The sequence below is a fragment of the Bufo gargarizans genome, chromosome 8, assembly GCF_014858855.1.
Source record: "Bufo gargarizans isolate SCDJY-AF-19 chromosome 8, ASM1485885v1, whole genome shotgun sequence".
Taxonomy (NCBI): domain Eukaryota; kingdom Metazoa; phylum Chordata; class Amphibia; order Anura; family Bufonidae; genus Bufo; species Bufo gargarizans.
This window is the reverse complement of record NC_058087.1, coordinates 73,380,912-73,404,334: the sequence shown is the minus strand read 5'-3', so window position 1 is coordinate 73,404,334 and position 23,423 is coordinate 73,380,912. Positions and strand designations below refer to the sequence as shown.

Sequence of the window (23,423 nt, the reverse complement as noted above, 5' to 3'; positions counted from 1 at the left end):
TTTTACAGGGTTCACACCTTTGCATCGGCTTACGCGTCTCTGGGGCGTAGAGTTTTGCAGATGGCAATTCTCTGATTGGCAGGAGGGTTCTTTGTTATGCCCACCCCGGGGACTGCTCTGTAACATCCCATAGTCAAGCCTGTGTCCCCCATTGATACGGATGAGAAAACTAGATTTAGCGCAAAATGTTTCTCTTCCGTTCATTGGAGGACACAGCTCCCACCCATTCTTTGTTTATGGGCCTCTTCAGGCCTGTGTGGTGCTGGATTTGTACAAACTTTGGTTTTCCTGTTTTGTCTTGCTCCTCCTACTGCTTTTGCACTAACTTAGTCCCTGTAGGAAGGGTATAGCTGAAGGGGAGGAGCTTACACTTTGTTTGCTTAGTGTCCGCCTCCTAGCGGCAACAGCTATACCCATGATCAAGCCTGTGTCCCCCAAGTTCCAGGCTATGAGCTTTGCGCTGCGATTGGCCAGCACTGCAGCAAGGGACAACCCTAATACAAAAACTCCGCCCAGTACAACAGAGGGAGCTGCAGACACCGGAGCCTATACTGGGCGAATGGAGCGGCGCCCAGACATACTAGTAAGTGCAGGGGGACCCCTGGGCGCCGCTCTGCCCACTGATATAGTTAGTTTTTGTTTTTTTAACTAGTGAAAGGTCCTCTAAGGATTTTTTTTAGGTGTTTTTTTATACAAATGGAATGATGAACTGATGTCGGCCCATGTACAGATGCTTGTGGCAGTAGTAGCCATAGGAGGGGAAGAGATTTCAGTTGCATGCAAGCCTAGAGACTCAGTAGACCAAAAGCACCTTTGCCACATAAGCTTTAAACTATGCTGGGGCAAAGCAGTCTTCTAACCTCTCCAAAAACACAAGCCTGGCCATGCTATGGGTAGATGTAAGGGATGCCGTTTTAAGGTCTACATATTGGAACCTAATTTTTTACATAGCCTTTCTTCATAATGATTATTGTTAGCTTGTGTTGTAATAATGGCAAGAAATGAAAATGAAATGCTTTGTTTTACAAACATAATTACAATATAATTACTAAAATAATCTGATAATCCAGCCCATGTTTCCACCAAACGCTTGTAATATAAGGGTACGGCTACATGGTGATTTTGGGCGCTATTAGTATCAAATGCCCAAATATTTCTGTGTCTTAGGGCAGTCATTGAAGTGAATGGGGTGAAACTCGCACATTTGCCATGACCCCAGAATCGCAAAAATTCCAGCAGTGTGGTGACCCTGTTCACTTCTATCGCTGCCCTGCTACCCTGTGGGACACGGGCACCAAACCCTCATTTGAAATTTGCAAGAACTGAAGCACAAGACCAAGCTTGGATAATCAATTAGCTTCTTTAATGATATTTTTAAAATGATAGTAGCAGACTTTGTGTTAAAGGGGTAGTCTGGCAGGGCAACATTTTTGGTAAAGTGCTTAGGGTGATTTAAAAAGAAAAAAGAAAAGAATCAATGCACTCCTACACGATCTCGTACAACTCTTGTTCTGTTGCTTACCGGATCCCCGCTGCCCTCTCCTTCCTAGTCCGAGCTTGACACAGCAGAAAAGGCAGGAGATGACCGCTCAATCACAGGCTGCATCTGTGACCTGCCTTAAGCCAGTGATTTTCTGAGTGGGCCTTTCCTGCATTTCCTGCCTGTCAAGGCCAGACCACCAGGAACATGGTAAGCACCAGAACGGGAGTGAGAGTGAGTATGGAAATTTTGCCTGCTGGCATTTGATGTTTTTCAGGCTTTCATCCTGAAGGCTCTCTTATCTTACAATTTTATATACTTTTCCATTACTGTTTGCTAATCTAGAATATCTAATCATCTGGCGTCTATCAGGTCCTAGAGATGCCGGATTAAAGGAATTTGTATGACTTGGAAGTAACAATTTACTTTATTTTTTTTCTTTTACTAGATGAGGAAACATTTGAGTCAGGTAAATATAGATATTAGGTTTTGTAGCAATAGCCATGACTTGGTGCAGTGCTCATGTTATATGATAAGTCTTGGATTCAGTGTAACATAAGGTTTTATCACACATTTCATGACATTACACATAAAGGTAGTAAGATAGTAATACAACTTAGTCTTCTGTCATCAGATATATCACAATAAATCCTTCTTACCTGGGACATATGTGCATTCTTGAGCAAATTTATATTTTATAATATGCAAATGAGCCCCTAGAAGCAACGAGGGCAGTGTCTTTGCACCTTGTTGCTCCCAGAGGCTCTGCTCACTGCCCTTTAAGCTGCGCCCCCACCACTGACTGATCACGCACGCGCTGAACAAGCTGCTGCAAGAGTGTGAGCACCTAGGAAGACGGGACCAAGACCATGATGTTCAATTGTCAAGAGGACATCTCAGGTGAGATGGTTTTAATGTGACATATTGGATGACGGAATCCCTTTAATACTGTTTGTTCATATCATGATAGATGAGTAATAAAGCATTGTCAGCCTCAGTGTTTAGTCCAATCTGGTTAGCAGTCCGCTGCACCTCTACATGTATACATAATGCTACCCCTCTGGTCTACCCACTGAACCAGGCCAGCTGTGCTGCACATAAGTGATCAGTAATGAGCCCCATTCTACATCATATACAGTATCTTCTGTGCATTCCTATATACCGGCATTATTTTATAACTCTTTATCTTTGGCCTTTAATCTTACTTAGAGGAATTGAAAGGAGGTAAGGTGACATCTTCCTATTTCATGATTATTTTGGAGGGAACCGTTGATTTGTTATCAGGGGTAAATTAGGCACTGGGGGCGAGGGGTCATTGGTGTAATCATAATTCTTGCCATAAACAAGCCAAAGTGTCTGAGGGACAAGGAAAGTTACCCCGTCCAGTGGCTGCTTCAGTTTGGGTTCACTCTCTGGTGCTGCCATTTGTGTGGTCCAACCTATTTGCCCTCTCAGCTCCTAGGCCATAGTACATTGTTTGGTCTTTCACTAATACTAATATCTAGTGACTAGAGATGGCAGATTTTCCAAGCACAGCATGGGCGGCTTTCTTTTTCCTGGAAGGCAACCCTCCATGTACTGTAAATGTATGTGGTGCTGAGATTCTGTATCAATAGATGCAGCTACAGTGGCCAAAATGTGTTGGTGAGGGAACACACAAAATGGATGAAGCACCATACACAGTGTCGGACTGTAACTCATTCTGGGGGCCCACCTTAGGGCTCCTGCACACTAACTTATTTTTTTTCCATGTCTGTACCGTTCACTTCACTTCAATGACTCCGTGTGCATTCCATGTCTGTATGTCCGCATGGCTGTTCTGCAAAATGATAGAACATGTCCTATTATTGTCGACATTACAGACAAGGATAGGACGGTTCTATTAAAGGCCGGCTGTTCTGTTCTGCATAATGTGGAATGCACACACCCGGAATCCATGCTTGGCGGATCCGCAATTTGAAGACTGCAAAACATCCGACAGTCATGTTCATGAGCACTTACAGTGATAACAGAAATATAAAAAATGAAGTATGATGGCAGACACTCACAGCAAAATGCACATACATACATGTGGCAGGATTAACACATATATGGATATCCTGCACTTGAGTCAGTCAGAAACACAAGACACATGCAGCACACACCAGTCACTCATTGGACACATGTGGCACACAAGACACTTATACATGGATCACATGCCACTGATGCATATGTCACATACTGCACAAACGCCACTGATACATAGAACATATATGGCACACACCAATCACTCAATGAACCCACCTAGACATTTATGCCTAACCCTATTAAGTGTAGCACACTTAAAGGGGTTAAAGGGTCTGTCTCACTTCAGCGATTGGCATTTATCATGTAGAGAAAGTTAATACAAGGCACTTACTAATGTATTGTGATTGTCCATATTGACTCTTTTCCATCACATTATACACAGCACGTATCCGTGGTGTAATCCAGCAGCGGTGGCCGTGCTTGCACACTATAGGTACAGGTGTTGACCTTTGCGCCCTTCCAGCCTTTCCCTATAGTGTGTAAGCACAGCCACCACTGCTGGATTACACGGTGGTAATAACCACGGATTCATGCTGTGTATAATGTGATGGAAAGGAGGCAATATGGACAATCACAATACATTAGTAAGTGCCTTGTATTAGCTGCATGATAAATGTCATTTACTGAACTGAGACAAACCCTTTAAAGGGCTTCTGTCAGCCCACTAAACCCTTTTTTTTTTCTTCCGTTAATATTAATCCCTACACTGCAAGCTCCCTGTACATATGCTAAATATTAATTTTCGTTCAGTAGATATTGTTAAAAATCAAGTTTTATCATATGTAAATTACCTTGCTACCAGCAAGTAGGGCGGCTACTTGCTGGTAGCAGCCGCATCCTCCTCTCATCATGACGCCCCCTCCGCCGTTTGATTGACAGGGCCAGGGAACGGGTTCGTTCTCTGCTGGCCCTGTTCGAATTCAAAATATCGCGCCTGCGCCGTACCTTTCTTTAATCGGTGCAGGCGCACTGAGAGGCGGCCTCTCTCCCGGCCGCTCCATCCTCAATGCGCCGGGTGTAGATGTGACGTCATCGGCGCAGGCGCATTGAGGATGGAGCGGCCGGGAGAGAGGCCGCCTCTCAGTGCGCCTGCGCCGATGACGTCACATCCACACCCGGCGCAGGCGCATTGAGGATGGAGCGGCCGGGAGAGAGGCCGCCTCTCAGTGCGCCTGCACCGATTAAAGAAAGGTACGGCGCAGGCGCGATATTTTGAATTCGAACAGGGCCAGCAGAGAACTAACCCGTTCCCTGGCCCTGTCAATCAAACGGCGGAGGGGGCGTCATGATGAGAGGAGGATGCGGCTGCTACCAGCAAGTAGCCGCCCTACTTGCTGGTAGCAAGGTAATTTACATATGATAAAACTTGATTTTTAACAATATCTACTGAACGAAAATTAATATTTAGCATATGTACAGGGAGCTTGCAGTGTAGGGATTAATATTAACGGGGGGAAAAAAAAGGGTTTAGTGGGCTGACAGAAGCCCTTTAACCCCTTTAAGCATAAACGTCTGGCATGAAATTTACCAAATCTTAACCTCATCATATTGCACATAATCTACATTATAATTAAAAGGGTTGTCCTACCATAATGACCTATTGCCTATTTACAGGATAGGTGATAAATATCAGATTACTGGGGTCTGACTGCTGGAACACTCACTGATCATGAAAAAAGGGATCCTGAAATATTCAATTACATTACCACCAATCTATGTACACAAGGGTCTTAAGACCACATTCCCTTGATCATGGGGGTCCCAGCAGTCAGACTCCTATCAATCAGACACTTAGCACCTGTCGTGTCATAGCTGTTGGACCTTTTCACATTCCCTATCCTTAAAGGTTTTCTTTGGGTGTAAAAAATAAAATAAAATAATTTTTTTAAATCTGGCCCTAAATATTTGTCAAACTAAAATAGAAATGCTCGCCTGTTAAAGGACCTGTGTCCACTTTTCTAGTTATCTAGGATCGGGGATAACCAAGTGATCCTTGGGGGTTTGAACGCTGGAGCCCCCACTGATCACCTTCTTGATTGAGTGGCAGGTTGAGCATTTACCCTGCCTCTCCATCCATTCTCTATGGGGTCGCTGGAGATGGCAGAGTACAGCGCTGGCTATTTCCAGTGGTCCTAAAGAGAATAAGTGGAGCAGCAGGGCATATGTGTGTGGCCTGCCACACCATTAAAAAGGGGGAAAAGGACCCGTTCCTGGGATCAGTGGGGGTCGCAGAATCGGACCCCACTAATCATATAATTATGCCCTATGGTGTGGAGAGGACAACTTGAAAACCTGGACAACCCCTTTAAATCCTCCACCACTCCAGCAGTATCTTTTTACATGGCAGCAGTGATGCCTGTAAATACAGAATATCATCACTGCCGCCATGTAAACCATACATATCAATACTGGAGAATGTAACGCACTGTGCATAACTTTTTAATCGTAAGTCCAACCCCCTTTGCAGGTCATAACCTTTAGTAAAGCCCAAGCAAAGGTGCTAGAGGAGCAACGTGAGCAAAGGGCACAAACGGAGGGTCATAACTGAAACAGAGGAATTAGAGTCACCTGAGGCGGGGTAATAGTGGGGATCCTGGAGCAGGGGTAACTGGAGAAGAGGCAATATTAGCGGTGCATTTAGAGTGGGGCTTCTGGAGCTGGTGCATTTAGAGGGGTGCACCTAAAGCAGAGGCATTAGGGTCGCCTGAGGCAGGGTAATAGTAGTGATCCTAGAGCAGAGGTATTATGGGGGCAACTGGAGAAGAGGCAATAGTAGGGGTGCATTTAGAGTAGGGGCATCTGGAGCTGTGGCACTAAAGGGGGTCCACCTGAAGCAGAGGCATTGGGGGGACCTAGGGCAGAGTCCCCCCAATGTCACTCTAAACTCTGCAGAGAGTAGCACACATACACAGATCTGAGTCTACAATAAACAAATCCCCTATTTCCCCCTTACAGTGTCCTACAGCTCACTACTGTCACACACCTGAGAAATTAGCCCAGCACCGCAGAGGAGTACTTCTCTCCAGCAACCACAGTTTTCTGACAACAGGGAGGGCAGGAGGATGGCCGGAGGATGGCCAGACAGATTCTCTCCTACTTCTTAGCCAAATGCCCAGGAAATTTAGAAGATACTGCACGTCCTCCTGTACAATTTACATTAGTAGGAGGCTGCATAACTGTGCAATACTGCCACCTAGTGGCTACAATAATTATCTCTCCTGAGAAACAAGAGAAATAATTACTCCTCCGTCTTTTCTCTGGGCGCAGGAGACTGGGGGCCTACCGAGGAATCCCCTGTTTCCCCGGTGGGCCAGTCCAAGCCTGACCATACAAATGAGTAGAACGACACACAAAAGGGTTGAACGCTGTACAAAGGAGGCATGCCCAGAAAGTTTCCAGCAGCATGCCCCTGAGGAAGAGGATGGGAGTGTTAGTGATCCCCATGAGATGTTGTGTCACAGTGTGCTCCCTCAGGGCGTCGCTCCCTGGGACAGAAGTAAAAGAAAAAAAGTCACTCTTTGCTAAATGCAAAGGATAAGTTGTAGTACATCCAGCAGTAGTAAGTACAGTTTCACTGCCCAGATGATTAGTTTTGGATGCAGATGTTAGCACTGAGTATACTAGCTGGCAAAAATTTCTCTCTCCAGCTATACAGATTCCGCTGCAGGTGAGGGTAGACGGGTTAAGACGCTCATCATCACAGTTCAGAACAGACACACTCACAAGCCTGCATTTCACGAGTGGATAACTATAGCTACAAGTGCCAGCATATTGCTGTTAAAGAGAACCTGTCACCACAAAATGCAATGCAATTGGAAAGCACCCTGTTGTAGAGCAAGAGAAGCTGAATGGGTTTATATATATATTTTTGGGTGGAAAACATTCAGTAAAACCTGTAATTTATACATTTATATCTTTGATTTTTTTTACCTCCTGTGAATACCTATCAGTGCAGGAGCAAAGTGTAATCAGTGATTAATAGTATTGTGTGTATAAGTGTGCATACAGAGATAGCTGCCATCACTGATAACAACTCCCCCCTGTACCAATAGCTCTTCACATGAAGTTAAAAAAAGCAAATCTATGAATGTATAAATTACAGATTTTACCCCAAAAAACATATATCGTTCCTCCTGCTCTACAGCATGATGCTTCTATATTTCATTGCATTTTGTGGTGACGGGTCACACTGGCACTTGTGAAATGCAGGCTTGTGAGTGTACCTGTCCTGAATTGTGGTGATGGATGTCTTAACCAGCACCATTCCCAGTGCCACCCATATGCCATCTGCTGGTGTAACAGTGCATAGCATGTCAAAAACATTACAAACAATACATTAGAAAGTCAAACTTTGCAGATACCCCAGGTCTTGAGTAGTGCACTTCACGTGCCCAACTCAACATTTTGCTGCAAGAAAACTTGCAAATGTTAGCAAGTATTTTATAAAATAATGAGGGAGGGAAAGCTGCCTTAAGTCACTGATGGAGAGTGTTTCAGACTACCTCAGACTTCCATTGTAGCTTGGACTACCATACGGCTAAACTGGAGTCCCTGATAACAGTACTGTGCCTATGGAGCACTGCTAAAAAACTGTGAAGCAGCTGAGGCTGGGGAAAATGAACAGCATCATCCAGTGGCATAACTGAATGTATATACATACATTTATGGGCCCGTCAGATACCATTTTTTACTAGCCAGAATACTGCAGGACAGACACTTATCTCATCACAATAACCCAGTGCAGTATTTTACATTTTTATATGTTTGATTCATGTATTACTTTCGTACCTTGTGGCTTTGTACTTGTGGGCTGTTCTTTCCTTTTTTCCTTTTTTGTTTAGTTGTTTCGTGTTGCCTAGTCTGAACTGTGATGATCCTAGTTGTGACCTGTAATTATAATTCTTCGATAAGGCTCTGCGTTTTACAATACTTTGTAAACAGCCATATTGAGCTTTTATTTGATGTGATGTAAAGAATGTCAGGATCTGACAATAACATCCTTTCTCACACCTTTTCTGTTTATACACGCATGTTAAGAAGAGGAAGAATACGGCAGTGATGGACAGGCCTATGTTATTGGTATGTCTGAGATTTGTTTTTACAGCAAGGAATGTGGATCAACCATTATACACATGGGGATCCCCACATCCTAATAAATACGAGAGGTTTAATGAAATGAGATTGGAAAAATAAATATTGCACACAAGGAGGTCTAAAAAAAAAAAAATCATTGTTATCCCGTAAAGTGAAAACAGATCCTGTGGTGAGTAGATGTGGTTATTGCCAATGTGTCACTTTTTATTAAATATCTGGCACATTGCTCTATATGTTTACTGTGATTCCATGGGATTTGCTGACAGCAAGTCATGTATTCTCCCTAGGACATGCCATCACTTTAGTATTGTTGAGGTTCCGACCTCTTGGACACCCAATAATCCTTACAATGATAGAGTTGCAGTGCTAGCTTGTTGCTTTGGTGCTGCACAGATTTTCCCATTCCATCCAATGTACAGGGAACTTGAGCATGCTCCATTCAAGTTAGCACAGCTGGTTTCAGAACCCTGCATAGTCAGGTGACCAGGAGCGCCAGTGTGTAAAACAAATTCCATCTTTTTGCATAACAGATATATGGGTGCGGTAAGCAAAACCATGATGATCTGTGTGCTTTCTGCATCTATATGGTCCAATCTGCAAAATGTGGACCACAAAGCCATTGAAGTCAATGGGTCAGCAAAAAGGGACGATATCCGTATTCTGCAGATCTGCAATTCGCAGACTGCAAAATACATAGGGTTGTGTGCATGAGGTCTAAGGATGAGATAGGGTCCCATATGTCATACAGCCACCAATCATAGAGTGATGGCATATTCTAGCTATACAATCTTCGTATAGTAGATAAAGAAAAGAGGGCACTCATGCCGTCGCCACTTTGCGGTCTGTGTGAAGGTGAAGTCTGCCCCAGCCCTGTTTTATCCATACCATCGTGTAAGAATAAAGAAGTTTTGCTACTACAGTGGTGAGTGCCGCCCTCTTTTCTTTATCTACTATACGAAGATTGTATGTACTTCTAACGTTGGGTTGTGCACCACGAATGCTGTTTGAAGGACAAGAGTATGTGAAAAGCCATCTATCACCATAGCGGTGCCGCCCCATTCATTTGACTCTATTTGGATATTACCATATCCTAGCTATATGCCACACCTTCTTAAAATGGGAAATGCAGCGTGCTGGTCCACAGGGGAGAACGCGTGAGGTTCACGGTGGGCCGATGGGTGCAATAGTTCATCGGGTACTCACGGTTAGCAGATGCCTCCCTGGGCCAGCATTGCAGTGAAGGGGAGAACAGCACTGGATTCTCTGGGACACACTCTATTACAGGGGACACCGGCCAGGTGGTGATGGAGGTGCCCTTGATGGTGATTGGCTTTTCTGGGTGCTTGTCCGGCTGGGCCCCTGAATTAGGTATTGTCGTGATGCCAGCACCTTGGTGGTGCAAAATGATGAGAGTGGTTGTAGTATGGAGATAGAAGAATGAGGCAGGGTTTGAATCCAACTTAGAACTTTACTGTAACCAGGGTCTTGACAGCAATTTACATCCAGTTATAAACTCTCTCATGTATATGTAGATTAAATACCGTAAATCCGGGTAACAGGCTGTATATGTGGCTATATCACAGGCTATGGTAGGAGGTAGTGTACTCACATGTATTTAGTCCTGGATCTGGTCCTTGTTTCCCAGCTTATCAATGGTGAGGCTGCCGGAAGCTAATAAATCCTTCACCTTAAATCCAAAGGTCCTTAAAGCCTGGTAAAATTGCTCTTGTCCTTTGTGACTTTATCCACTCCTTCTCACTTGAACTGACTTCCACTAACACAGCTGATATGTCGCTATAAGTTTTTTCAAAATGCAGTGATACTTTAAAGGGGGGTTTCCATCTTATGAAGGGATGGGATATAGCTAGGTGGGTGTATGAGATATGGGACCCCACCAATTCAAATCATTCATATGTTGCTATGAGGTATCAAAAGTGCAGCATCACTTTAGGTTCTCTTCACACATATTTGTGTTCGTTCTTTTTTTTGTTTTTGTTTCTCGCTAGTAAGAATAATAAAAAAAAGCCACATGCTTTTTAAAAAAAAAAATCTTTTGCTTTATTAAAAATCGGCAGTACGCCTACAATCTGTGAAAGGTTTTTTACGCTGCCAGTGATTGGGTCATTTTAAATCTCCATTCATTAATGTTATACTTTGTTGAGGGTTTTCAGTGACGATTCTCCAGCTGAAATTCCAGAACAAGCATGTAATGTGTGAACTCACTCAGGGTATCTTCACGTGGTAAAATACGTACTGGAAAAATCCGACATGTATTTGCCGCAGAATCGGAGGCTGACCCTCAGATCGATGGCAAGGTTTTGCTGTTTGAATGCTACGGATCCTCCCAAAGATTTAGTCTCATACAATGGAGCGGATATCTGTTGCAGTTTCTATGCAGCAGTCGCACCAAGATAGAACATGCTGGTTTGTTTTTTTCCATGGGATGTTTTTGTAAACTTCACTTGGACACATTTGCATTGTATAAACCATGCTGCAGATTTCCTATTGAAAGCAATGGGGGGCAGATTCTTCCAAATCACCAACATAGCAGAAAAGATGCCATGTGCAGCATATGCAGTGGATTTGCAGGACAAAAAATCTGCAGCATGTTACTGTAGGAGCAACGCGCATGAGATCCATGTGCTGCAGAGAACAATCTGCAGAAAAATTGACGTGGTGCAAATTTTAACTCCTCAGTGTCACAATTTGGCGCTCACGCAACCCAACAGACCATTAGGGGGCACTTGGCATTAACTGCACACATGACCTTGGATGTGACTGTAAGGGGAAACTCCAGTTCCACACTCGCTTTTACACTCGCCTAACACAAGAGGCTATCTTTATTTACGGTTCCTGCATGAACAGAGTCATGTGTGCTGCTGCAGCCAATGACTGTCCTCAGTGGTGACGTGCCCCCAAGCAGCCTGTGACCCAGCAGTGATGTGCTACTTGGAAATATGTCACTGCTGAGGCCATGCATTGGTAGCAGCAGCGCACGTGACCCCATCCATGCTGGAGGTTTACATGCGGGGATCAGAAGTCCAATGAACAGATCCTGGAACCCACTGAGCCAGAAACGGCAAGGGGCAGATAAGTATAGTTTCCTTCAAACATCCCACTGGGTGGGTGGGGGGTTTAAAAAAAACAAAAAAACGACCATAGCCTTTTAAAGTTATACATATATAGCGACCCTTTAGCAGTCTTGTGGCAATAATCGTTTTGTCCTCTACAGCTGGTTTCCGGAAAAGCATGCGCCTTTGCCGCAGAAAGTCCCACAGCACCCAATATTCCTGTTACTCTAGATGTCCAAGTAGCAGCTGTTACCACACAGTAACAGCTCCCTATGAAGAGGTTGTGAGATATCAGAGAAGGCCTTGTGACCGTCATAGACTTATTGTCCTAGTAGGTAAGTTCATAGACTACAGAACTGAGATCTGAAACCAGATATATACATACCATGAATATTATATTTGTGTAAAATGCACATTTCCTATATTTTGTGTTGTAGCAGAATAACATCACGATAGAATATGATATTATGGTTCAAAATACTATAGGACTATTCTAATGTTTTTTTCCCTTCTTGCAGGACCTTCAGGAGTAGGTGTTAATGAACTAAGAAAGCAGCTTATTAAGCTAAATCCCAGCATATTTCACAGCCCGGTGCCACGTAAGTGCTAATATTCTGACTCCTGAAGTCATATATATGAAGGCACTGGGAATATCGCTGAACTAAGGCATCTAATGAGTTTTAATATTGTACGCAATCATGGGGACAGGTGTAAGGCATGATTTTTAAACCAATGTTTAATGTTGCAGTGTATGTTTCATGCATGAGAAAAAGTATCATAGTTAAGTGCCATCTGAGCCGGATACAAGCAAGGTTTAAAGGGGTTGTCCGGGGTAAAGATATTGATGACCTAGCTCCGTAGCATGTTTGACGTAATACAGGAATCATACTCGCCTAGTTCCCGCTGCTCATGTCCTGTGCACTGGACGTGTTAGGTGATCATTCTTACGCCACTGCAGCCAATAACTGGCCTCAGTGGTGACGTGTGTTCCTCAAGCAGCACATAACTGCTTGGGGACATGTGACTGCTGAGGCCAGTCAGTCATGACCCCGTCCACAATCTGACCTTAAGTAAACAAGCCTGAGACCAGAAGATCAGAGAATGAGGGCAGAGTACCAGAGTGTCAGGGTCCAGTTAAGTATGATTCTTGCATTAGGTCAGACACGCTGGGGGGGGGGGGGGGGGAGGGTTGGCTAAGGAAAAACTGATGGGATCCTGGGAAAGCCCTCTAGGGTACATCTACATTGGACGCATATGCTGCAAATTCAGCAGCTTTTTATAGTGCCAGCAAAGTAGGTGAGAATAAAAAAAAAATATCTCATCCACAAACTGCAATAGAAATCGGCAGCATAAAGTGGCCTTCATGCACATTTTAAATGCTCAGCATGTCATTTTATTGTGTGGATATCCACAGCAGAAGTATAAAATCTGCTCGTGTGGTCGTACCCTTAAAAGGTCAAACATTTATTTCTTCATTCCTAAAGTTTAGTGAATGTCTGTAGCCCCACCCTCACCCTATGAGGCATGCGAATTTCCTCGCCCTTCTTAGTAACGAATCACATTTTTCCTAAAATGGCGGCTACACGTGTGAGGACTGAGGACATGGGACAAGGAACTCTGGGAAGGCGGGTTGACCCAGATTGACATGCCTGCATACAGCCAATCTGCACCAGCCAGCCATGTGATGTCACATCCTTATAAATATGTCGGCCATCTTACAGTCAGACATTTTCCAGTGTTCAGAGTGCAGGGACAAACGTGTGAAGGCGTTAGGGAGAGCAAGTGGAAAAATTATTGTGAAAAAAAGAGAGAAAAAACTATTTATAAGTGCAGGGAAAGGATAGGATAGGGAGGAATCATTTCACAGCATCTTAGTGCAGGGAGAGACGTCAGAAGGTGCTAGGGACATTAATAGGAAAGTTATTTACAAGCACAGGGAATGATTATTTGGGGATCCAAATAGTCATTAGACAGCTCTGTCATTCCAGCTATTTGTTATTGGGCTGCAAGTGTTATGTTGAAAAACCTTTAGTGGCTTATATCTTAGTATCTTATTCAGTACTAAAAGAAAAATATATATGCATTTGACTTCTGCAGTTATTTCTGTTGAAAGCGTGTAGGGGCGTATTTCAGAAACAAAGAAAAATATATACGCACTGCACTGTTAATTATTTCTGGTGAAAGCGTATAAGAGCGTATTTCAGTAAAATAGGAAAAATATATATACACTGCACTGTTGCAGTTATTTCTGGTGAAATCGTATAGGGGCATACTACAGTAAAAAATGAAAATATATTCTCAGTGCATTTCTGCAGTTAATTCTGGTGAAAGCGTATAGGGGAGTATTTCAGTGAAATAGGAAAAATATATATACACTGCACTGTTGCAGTTATTTCTGGTGAAATCGTATAGGGGCATATTACAGTAAAAAAAGAAAATATATTCTCAGTGCATTTCTGCAGTTAATTCTGGTGAAAGCGTATAGGGGAGTATTTCAGTAAAATAGGAAAAATATATACGCACTGCACTGTTGCAGTTATTTCTGGGGAAAGTGTATAGGAGCGGGTTTCAGTAAAATAAGAAAAATATATACGCACTGCACTGTTGCAGTTATTTCTGGTGAAAGCGTATAGGGGCATATTACAGTAAAAAAAGAAATGTATATTCTCAGTGCATTTCTGCAGTTAATTCTGGTGAAAGCGTATAGGGGCGTATTTCAGTAAAATAAGAAAATTATGTACGCACTGCACTGTTGCAGTTATTTCTGGTGAAAGCGTATAGGGGTGTATTACAGCAAAGTGGGTGAGAATAAAAAAAATTATCTCATCCACAAACTGCAATAGAAATCGACAGCATAAAGTGGCCTTCATGCACATCCTAAATCCTCAGCATGTCATTTTATTGTGTGGATATCCGCAGCAGATTGTATTCTTTGGCGGAAAAACTAATTTCATTCAGCATTTAGCGCTGCAGTTATATGTGGTAAAATCTTTTGTGACTTATTTTGGTGGAAAAAGAAATTGTATTTAGCGTTAAGCGCTGCAGTTATATGCGGTAAAATATTTAGTGACTTATTTCAGTGGAAAAAAAAATGTATTTAGCGTTAAGCTACTATTCTGATGCTGTTACCTGCCTAATGCCACACATCTGATGCCATCTTCAGTGGCTACTGGTATTGCCACCAACCTCCACAGTATGTCACCTTGCCACTCTGTGGCCTCCTGATGCTACTGCCACCTCCAGACTCTGTCATTGTGCCACTCTGTGGCCTCCTCCTGATGCTGCTGCCACCTCCACACTGTGTCATTGTGCTTTCTTCTGCTGCTGCCACCTACAGACTCTGTCATTGTGCCACTCTGTGGCCTACTCATGCTGCCGCCACCTCCAGACTCCTTCATTGTGTCACTCGGTGGCCTTCTCATACTGCTTTCACCTCCAGACCCTTTCATTGGGCCACTCTGTGGTCTCCTCATGCTGCTTTCCCCTCACCACTCTGTGGACTTCTCATGCTGTTCCCACCCTCCCCACTTCATGACTGGTCCAATATTTTGGCTTTCGGCCTGGCTGACATCATCATTTATTTGACACGTCTTCTGATCTGTCAGAAGGAAGGAAAAATGAGACACAAAACGTATCCTGTTTAAGGCCTGTATGGTCCCTTAAGAATTGGCTTATGATTTGGTAGCCAAAAGCAGGAGTGGGTAGAAAACACAGAAAACATGCTAATATTCCATTCACATGTCATCTCTGTTTTAGATCCACTCAGTTTTTTTTTTGCCTTTAGCAATACTGATGGATTATTGAGCAAATGCTGACTGAGTGAAGGCGGATGCTCAACAGACAGGATCCTCTGTTTTTTTGGGGTAATTGTTCTGATGGATCACAGCATGGGGAAAATTAATCAGTGACGTCAACCAAACTTACTGCTGACACCCTCTCCACTCGGGGGGGGGGGGGGGGCTCTACTTGTTTAAGCGTTTAATAGAACAGGTTCTGTAGACATCTATGTGGACTCAGCTGACGACGGTGTAAAAGGAGTGCGCTTCTTCTTGACGCTAACATCGATCTGTAAGGCTGACTTGATACTTGAGTTAATTGGTCAGTTTTGGCCCCATGACTGCCCAAATAAGTGAAGTGTGCAGTGATTCTAAGAGCGACGCCTGTCATCTGCATGTCATACGGACTCAGTATTATTTCACTACCAAAGCAATAGGCCACTAAACACCTATGCGTGTTACTGCAAGGCACAGTGTTCTACACCATTATAAAGGCTCTCAGCAGCCAGAAAATAGCCGTTAGATTCGGATCGAATCAAATTTTTCCGAAAAATTCGGCGGACCGGCTGAATTGAATTTTTTAAAAATTCGCTCATCTCTAATGGTCATAAATGGGTAGAGGGAATTCTGCTGGCTGTAATGATGCTACTAATGAGGGCATTCTAATAGCATGGTCACCTTGGACACTGCTGCTAACCTTTTTCGGGTTGTTGTTCTTTGTGTACTGTATAGCACCATTATTTATTTTTACAGTATGGCAGAATTATCTACTTACACCTTATGAAGATAATGAGGACACTAACTGTGCCTGCCATGTACATGCATCTTTTTCTCTCGGTGTCGCAAATGGGGATCTCTCAAGGAAAGAGAACCGTCTCGCTGGCGCCACCTTTTGGAAGTGGCTCCTAAAGGGGTTGTGCCATTCCTAATTTATATCCCCTATCCCAGGATGGGGGATAAGTGTTTATTCTCTGAGAGTCTGACTGAACCCCCAGCGATCACGAGAATGGGGTTCCACAAGTGCCGCTGAACTGCCCCATGAGAATGGAGCGGTGGGGCATACGTTTGTCCACTGCTATGTAACTGCTGCAAGCACTGTACTCGGCGGTCCCATAGAAGTGAATGGAGTAGTGGACACAAATGCTCACCACAGTTCCATTCACATGGGTCTTATCGGCAGCACTTGCGAACCCTCATGCCCATGAACACTGGGGGACACAGTGGTCACATCCCAGCAATCAAAAACACATGTTATGAGTGGCACAATCCTTTAATAAGGCTGAAAGCGGTGAAGGGTAAGATTTTAATACAAGCCAAAATAAATATTTCTTTGTATATTCAGACTGGTAGCAAACTTTGTTTCCATTTTAGTTTCATAGAAACTGCTTTGTAAGTATCATTACACATGGCAAATGTTTACTTGAATGATTTCCCAACAGACACTACTCGCCCCAAGAAGAGCTATGAAGAGAATGGTCGAGAATACTTTTTCGTATCTAAAGAGACATTTGAAAGCATGATTTACACCCACAGGTATTTACTTTGCTTGTGTAGATCAAGATTGAAATTATAATCAAAGTGGTTTACATTGCGCTGGTGCAGTGCCTCAAAGTATCTGCAAATTGTTCGTTTCTTTCTTATGTAATGTTATGTATTCAATGTTATGCCATATTATATACCCAGCATAACTATGTATGGGTGGCACTGGTTTAAAGGGAAGCTGTCATCAACTTTGTGCTGCTCATATTAATGGCAGCATAAAGTAGAGATTTCAGCGGTCTGTCATGTAAAAGTTAAAAGTCAGTGGTTGCCGAGAACCAACATCACAATCATTGCAGACTGGGCCTGGAAAAGAGTCACGGCCACCTGAGAAGAGTCATGGTTATTCATGAATTCCTGCTCTCCCTGCCTACCTGCTGACTGACAGTCTTCTACCTAGTTTTCTCCCTTTCTCTCTAGGAGAGAACTGCCAATCATCAGCAGATGGGTGAGGAGAGCAGGAGATTATGAATAACCAGGACTCTTCTCAAGTAGATTTACATATTTTCAAGGCCTGGGCTGCAATGATTATGATGCTGGTTCTCAGCAACCACATACTTTTATCTCATGAGTGACACACCGATGAAATCAGCATTTCTGTAACTAATTTATGCTGCCCTCAGTACTGCCACAGCCCTTGTATGAGGTTCGGTGTGGGCTGGTCCCACCCCTAACCAGGAGTCTAATGTTAGCAGTTAAGGAGAGAGGAAGCAAAGTCCTCATGAACCACTCCTTAGTACTAGGCCTCACAGTACAGAGACTCACCGATCTCTGCAAGATCTATGGGGAAAGAGAGAGACTAAGAGGAGAAGTGGAGAACTTAAAATCTGCATGGTCAAGCATAGGAGATAACAAGGTAACCTGCTACTTCAGCTATTCAGACGTTGCTGGTATGAGAGACACCATTAAGACACCCTTCACATTTGGACTTGGTCTGGCCAGTCATATCACCAAAGCCCTGTATCCAGCAGTGGACATTACAGCCACCAATATAAAAGTACAATTGTCTGCCATAGATTCTGCAGGAAGAGACTTGAGACAGATAGAGAGTGAAGTAGGCTGTAACTTCCATCTTTGTCTAAATCCGTACACAGTTATCTGGGAAGAATTGCACTTAACATCACAGGCACCCCAGCAACCATCAGCCAAAAGACCCAGAATTGGGGTGTGGCTCAAGAGAAGAAAGGGTGCCCCTTCTATCACTGCACGGCCCTAGGGAGCAACAGTCTGAGAAAAGCCACTGATAACTAGAGCCACCATAGAGAAAAAAAAATAAAAAAGACAGTTTCTGCCTCTTCCCCCAACAACCTGGGAGACGCATTGCAACCCACCCCAGAAACATACCCCACTCCCACCAGCATCCAAAATTGAGAAAGGAAAATAAGGAGACAGTAATCATGGAAAAGAAAAACTGCTTAAATATTATTTTGGTCCAGCCAGTCTATAACAGAGTCCGGAGTATCGGAAAAAATAGGTTTCACCATTAAGTATTATTCGCATGCTGCAGTATTTTCTTCGAACACTTGAAATGTATTAATGCCGGATCCGGTACAAAGTGTTCCAGAAAAACGGATCCGGTCTGCGCATGCGCAGACCTTTAAATCTGTGAAAAAGATAAATACCTGATCCATTTTTCCGGATGACACCGGAGAGACGGATCCGGTATTGCAATGCATTTGTCAGACGGATCCGCACCCGGAAACAAATGATATTCGTTTGAATAAAGATTTCCGGATCCGGCAGGCAGTTCCAGCAACGGAACTGCCTGCTGGATTCTTCTAACGCTAGTGTGAAAGTACTCTTAGAGTGTATTTTAGGTTTATCCAGAAATTTCACCCACAAGCCAAATATCTCTAACTTTGTGTGAGTAGTGTATTTATTTTCTAGGTCCTGTACATTAGGATATGAACCGAATAGTGACAATCGCCCTTTAACCACCTCCCGATGCGTCCGGGAGGTGGTTGATTTACTCCTCCTGGACGCATCGGCGCGTCATCTCGCGATACCCGAGATTTCCTGTGAACGCGCGCACGCAGGCGCGCGCGCTCACAGGAACAGAAGGTAAGCGAGTGGATCTCCAGCCTGCCAGCGGCGATCGCTCGCTGGCAGGCTGGAGATGTGATTTTTTTTTAACCCCTAACAGGTATATTAGACGCTGCTTTGATAACAGCGTCTAATATACCTACTACCTGGTCCTCTGGTGGTCCCTTTTGTTAGGATCGACCACCAGAGGACACAGGTAGGTCAGTAAAGTCGCACCAAACACCACACTACACTACACCCCCCCCCCCCCGGTCACTTATTAACCCCTCATAAACCCCTGATCACCCCATATAAACTCCCTGATCCCCCCCCCTGTCATTGATCACCCCCCTGTCAGGCTCCGTTCAGACGTCCGTATGATTTTTACGGATCCACAGATACATGGATCGGATCCGCAAAACACATACGGACGTCTGAATGGAGCCTTACAGGGGGGTGATCAATGACAGGCAGGTGATCACCCATATAGATTCCCTGATCACCCCCTGTCATTGATCACCCCCCCTGTAAGGCTCCATTCAGACGTCCGTATGATTTTTACGGATCCATGGATACATGGATCGGATCCGCAAAACACATGCGGACGTCTGAATGGAGCCTTACAGGGGGGTGATCAATGACAGGCGGGTGATCACCCATATAGATTCCCTGATCACCCCCCTGTCATTGATCACCCCCCTGTAAGGCTCCATTCAGACGTCCGTATGATTTTTACGGATCCATGGATACATGGATCAGATCCGCAAAACACATGCGGACGTCTGAATGGAGCCTTACAGGGGGGTGATCATCCCATATACACTCCCTGATCACCCCCTGTCATTGATCACCCCCCTGTCATTCAGACGTCCGCATGTGTTTTACGGATCCGATCCATGTATCCATGGATCCGTAAAAATCATACGGACGTCTGAATGGAGCCTTACAGGGGGGTGATCAATGACAGGGGGTGATCACCCATATACACTCCCTGATCACCCCCTGTCATTGATCACCCCCCTGTAAGGCTCCATTCAGACGTCCGCATGTGTTTTGCGGATCCGATCCATGTATCCATGGATCCGTAAAAATCATACGGACGTCTGAATGGAGCCTTACCAGGGGGGTGATCAATGACAGGGGGGTGATCAGGGAGTCTATATGGTGATCACCCCCTGTCATTGATCACCCCCTGTCATTGATCACCCCCCTGGTAAGGCTCCATTCAGACGTCCGTATGATTTTTACGGATCCATGGATACATGGATCGGATCCGCAAAACACATGCGGACGTCTGAATGGAGCCTTACAGGGGGGTGATCAATGATGGAGGTGATCAGGGAGTCTATATGGGTGATCACCCCCCTGTCATTGATCACCCCCCTGTAAGGCTCCATTCAGACGTCCGCATGTGTCTTGCGGATCTGATCCATGTATCCATGGATCCGATCCATGTATCCATGGATCCGTAAAAATCATACGGACGTCTGAATGGAGCCTTACCAGGGGGGTGATCAATGACAGGGGGGTGATCAGGGAGTCTATATGGGTGATCACCCCCCTGTCATTGATCACCCCCCTGTCATTGATCACCCCCCTGTAAGGCTCCATTCAGACATTTTTTTGGCCCAAGTTAGCGGAAATATATATTTTTTTGTTTGTTTTTTCTTACAAAGTCTCATATTCCACTAACTTGTGTCAAAAAATAAAATCTCACATGAACTCACCATACCCCTCACGGAATCCAAATGCGTAAACATTTTTAGACATTTATATTCCAGACTTCTTCTCACGCTTTAGGGCCCCTAAAAAGCCAGGGCAGTATAAATACCCCACATGTGACCCCATTTCGGAAAGAAGACACCCGAAGGTATTCCGTGAGGGGCATATTGAGTCCATGAAAGATTGAAATTTTTGTCCTAAGTTAGCGGAAAGTGAGACTTTGTGAGAAAAAAACAAAAAAAAATCAATTTCCGCTAACTTATGCAAAAAAAAAAAAATTCTATGAACTCGCCAGGCCCCTCATTGAATACCTCGGGGTGTCTTCTTTCCAAAGTGGGGTCACATGTGGGGTATTTATACTGCCCTGGCTTTTTAGGGGCCCGAAAGTGTGAGAAGAAGTCTGGGATCCAAATGTCTAAAAATGCCCTCCTAAAAGGAATTTGGGCACCTTTGCGCATCTAGGCTGCAAAAAAGTGTCACTTATCTGGTATCGCCGTACTCAGGAGAAGTTGGGGAATGTGTTTTGGGGTGTCATTTTACATATACCCATGCTGGGTGAGAAAAATATCTTGGTCAAATGCCAACTTTGTATAAAAAAATGGGAAAAGTTGTCTTTTGCCAAGATATTTCTCTCACCCAGCATGGGTATATGTAAAATGACACCCCAAAACACATTCCCCAACTTCTCCTGAGTACGGCGATACCAGATGTGTGACACTTTTTTGCAGCCAAGGTGGGCAAAGGGGCACACATTCCAAAGTGCACCTTTCAGATTTCACAGGCCATTTTTTACACATTTGGGCCCCTAAATTGCCAGGGCAGTATAACTACGCCACAAGTGACCCCATTTTGGAAAGAAGACACCCCAAGGTATTCCATGAGGGGCACGGCGAGTTCCTCGAATTTTTTATTTTTTGTCACAAGTTAGCGGAAAATGATGATTTTTCTTTTTTTTCCTTACAAAGTCTCATATTCCACTAACTTGCGACAAAAAATAAAAAATTCTAGGAACTCGCCATGCCCCTCACGGTATACCTTGGGGTGTCTTCTTTCCAAAATGGGGTCACTTGTGGCGTAGTTATACTGCCCTGGCAATTTAGGGGCCCAAATGTGTGAGAAGTACTTTGCAATCAAAATGTGTAAAAAATGGCCTGCAAAATCCGAAAGGTGCACTTTGGAATATGTGCCACTTTGCCCACCTTGGCTGCAAAAAAGTGTCACACATCTGGTATCGCCGTACTCAGGAGAAGTTGGGGAATGTGTTTTGGGGTGTCATTTTACATATACCCATGCTGGGTGAGAAAAATATCTTGGTCAAATGCCAACTTTGTATAAAAAAATTGGAAAAGTTGTCTTTTGCCAAGATATTTCTCTCACCAAGCATGGGTATATGTAAAATGACACCCCAAAACACATTCCCCAACTTCTCCTGAGTACAGCGATACCAGATGTATGACACTTTTTTGCAGCCAAGGTGGGCAAAGGGGCACATGTTCCAAAGTGCACCTTTCGGATTTCACCGGTCATTTTTTACACATTTTGATTGCAAAGTACTTCTCACACATTTGGGCCCCTAAATTGCCAGGGCAGTATAACTACCCCACAAGTGACCCCATTTTGGAAAGAAGACACCCCAAGGTATTCTGTGAGGGGCATGGCGAGTTCCTCGAATTTTTTATTTTTTGTCGCAAGTTAGTGGAATATGAGACTTTGTAAGAAAAAAAAAATATAAAAAAAAAATCATCATTTTCCGCTAACTTGTGACAAAAAATAAAAAGTTCTTTGAACTCACTATGCCCATCAGCGAATACCTTAGGGTGCCTACTTTCCGAAATGGGGTCATTTGTGGGGGTTTTCTACTGTTTGGGCATTGTAGAACCTCAGGAAACATGACAGGTGCTCAGAAAGTCAGAGCTGCTTCAAAAAGCGGAAATTCACATTTTTGTACCATAGTTTGTAAACGCTATAACTTTTACCCAAACCATTTTTTTTTTTTGCCCAAACATTTTTTTTTATCAAAGACATGTAGAACTATAAATTTAGCGAAAAATGTATATATGGATGTCGGTTTTTTTTTGCAAAATTTTACAGCTGAAAGTGAAAAATGTAATTTTTTTGCCAAAAAAATCGTTACATTTTGATTAATAACAAAAAAAGTAAAAATGTCAGCAGCAATGAAATACCACCAAATGAAAGCTCTATTAGTGAGAAGAAAAGGAGGTAAAATTCATTTGGGTGGTAAGTTGCATGACCGAGCGATAAACGGTGAAAGTAGTGTAGTGCAGAAGTGTAAAAAGTAGCCTGGTCATGAAGGGGGTTTTAGCTAGCGGGGCTGAAGTGGTTAAAGCATCTCAGCATTTACTGCACTGCATTACCCATGTAGCCCCAAAGACCTAGGATATCTAGTACCAAGAGGATGACCAGACTAACCTCAGTGTTGTTATTGACTAGAAAACTGCTCTTATTAATAGTGTTTTCAATATTTCTTACCAGTTTCTTGGAGTATGGAGAATACAAAGGACATATGTATGGTACCAGTGCGGACACAGTAAAAGAAGCCCTGGATGCTGGAAAAATATGCATAATTGACTTGGAGCAACAGGTTAGATCACGGTTATACATTTAACCTCTTTAGGACACAGCCTTATTTCA

General features: G+C 43.7%; 1 protein-coding gene across 1 annotated transcript in view; it reads left to right on the top strand.

Moving 5' to 3' along the window:
* The window catches only part of MPP4 (MAGUK p55 scaffold protein 4), a 65,755-nt gene that overhangs the window by 29,571 nt on the left and 12,761 nt on the right, over positions 1-23,423 (top strand). Inside the window, exons 13-19 of the mRNA XM_044304461.1 lie at positions 1,929-1,949; positions 2,690-2,704; positions 8,585-8,626; positions 11,874-12,047; positions 12,231-12,311; positions 16,928-17,021; positions 23,265-23,373. Coding sequence (XP_044160396.1) covers positions 1,929-1,949; positions 2,690-2,704; positions 8,585-8,626; positions 11,874-12,047; positions 12,231-12,311; positions 16,928-17,021; positions 23,265-23,373 — 536 coding nt within the window. The remainder of the gene's footprint in view (positions 1-1,928; positions 1,950-2,689; positions 2,705-8,584; positions 8,627-11,873; positions 12,048-12,230; positions 12,312-16,927; positions 17,022-23,264; positions 23,374-23,423) is intronic.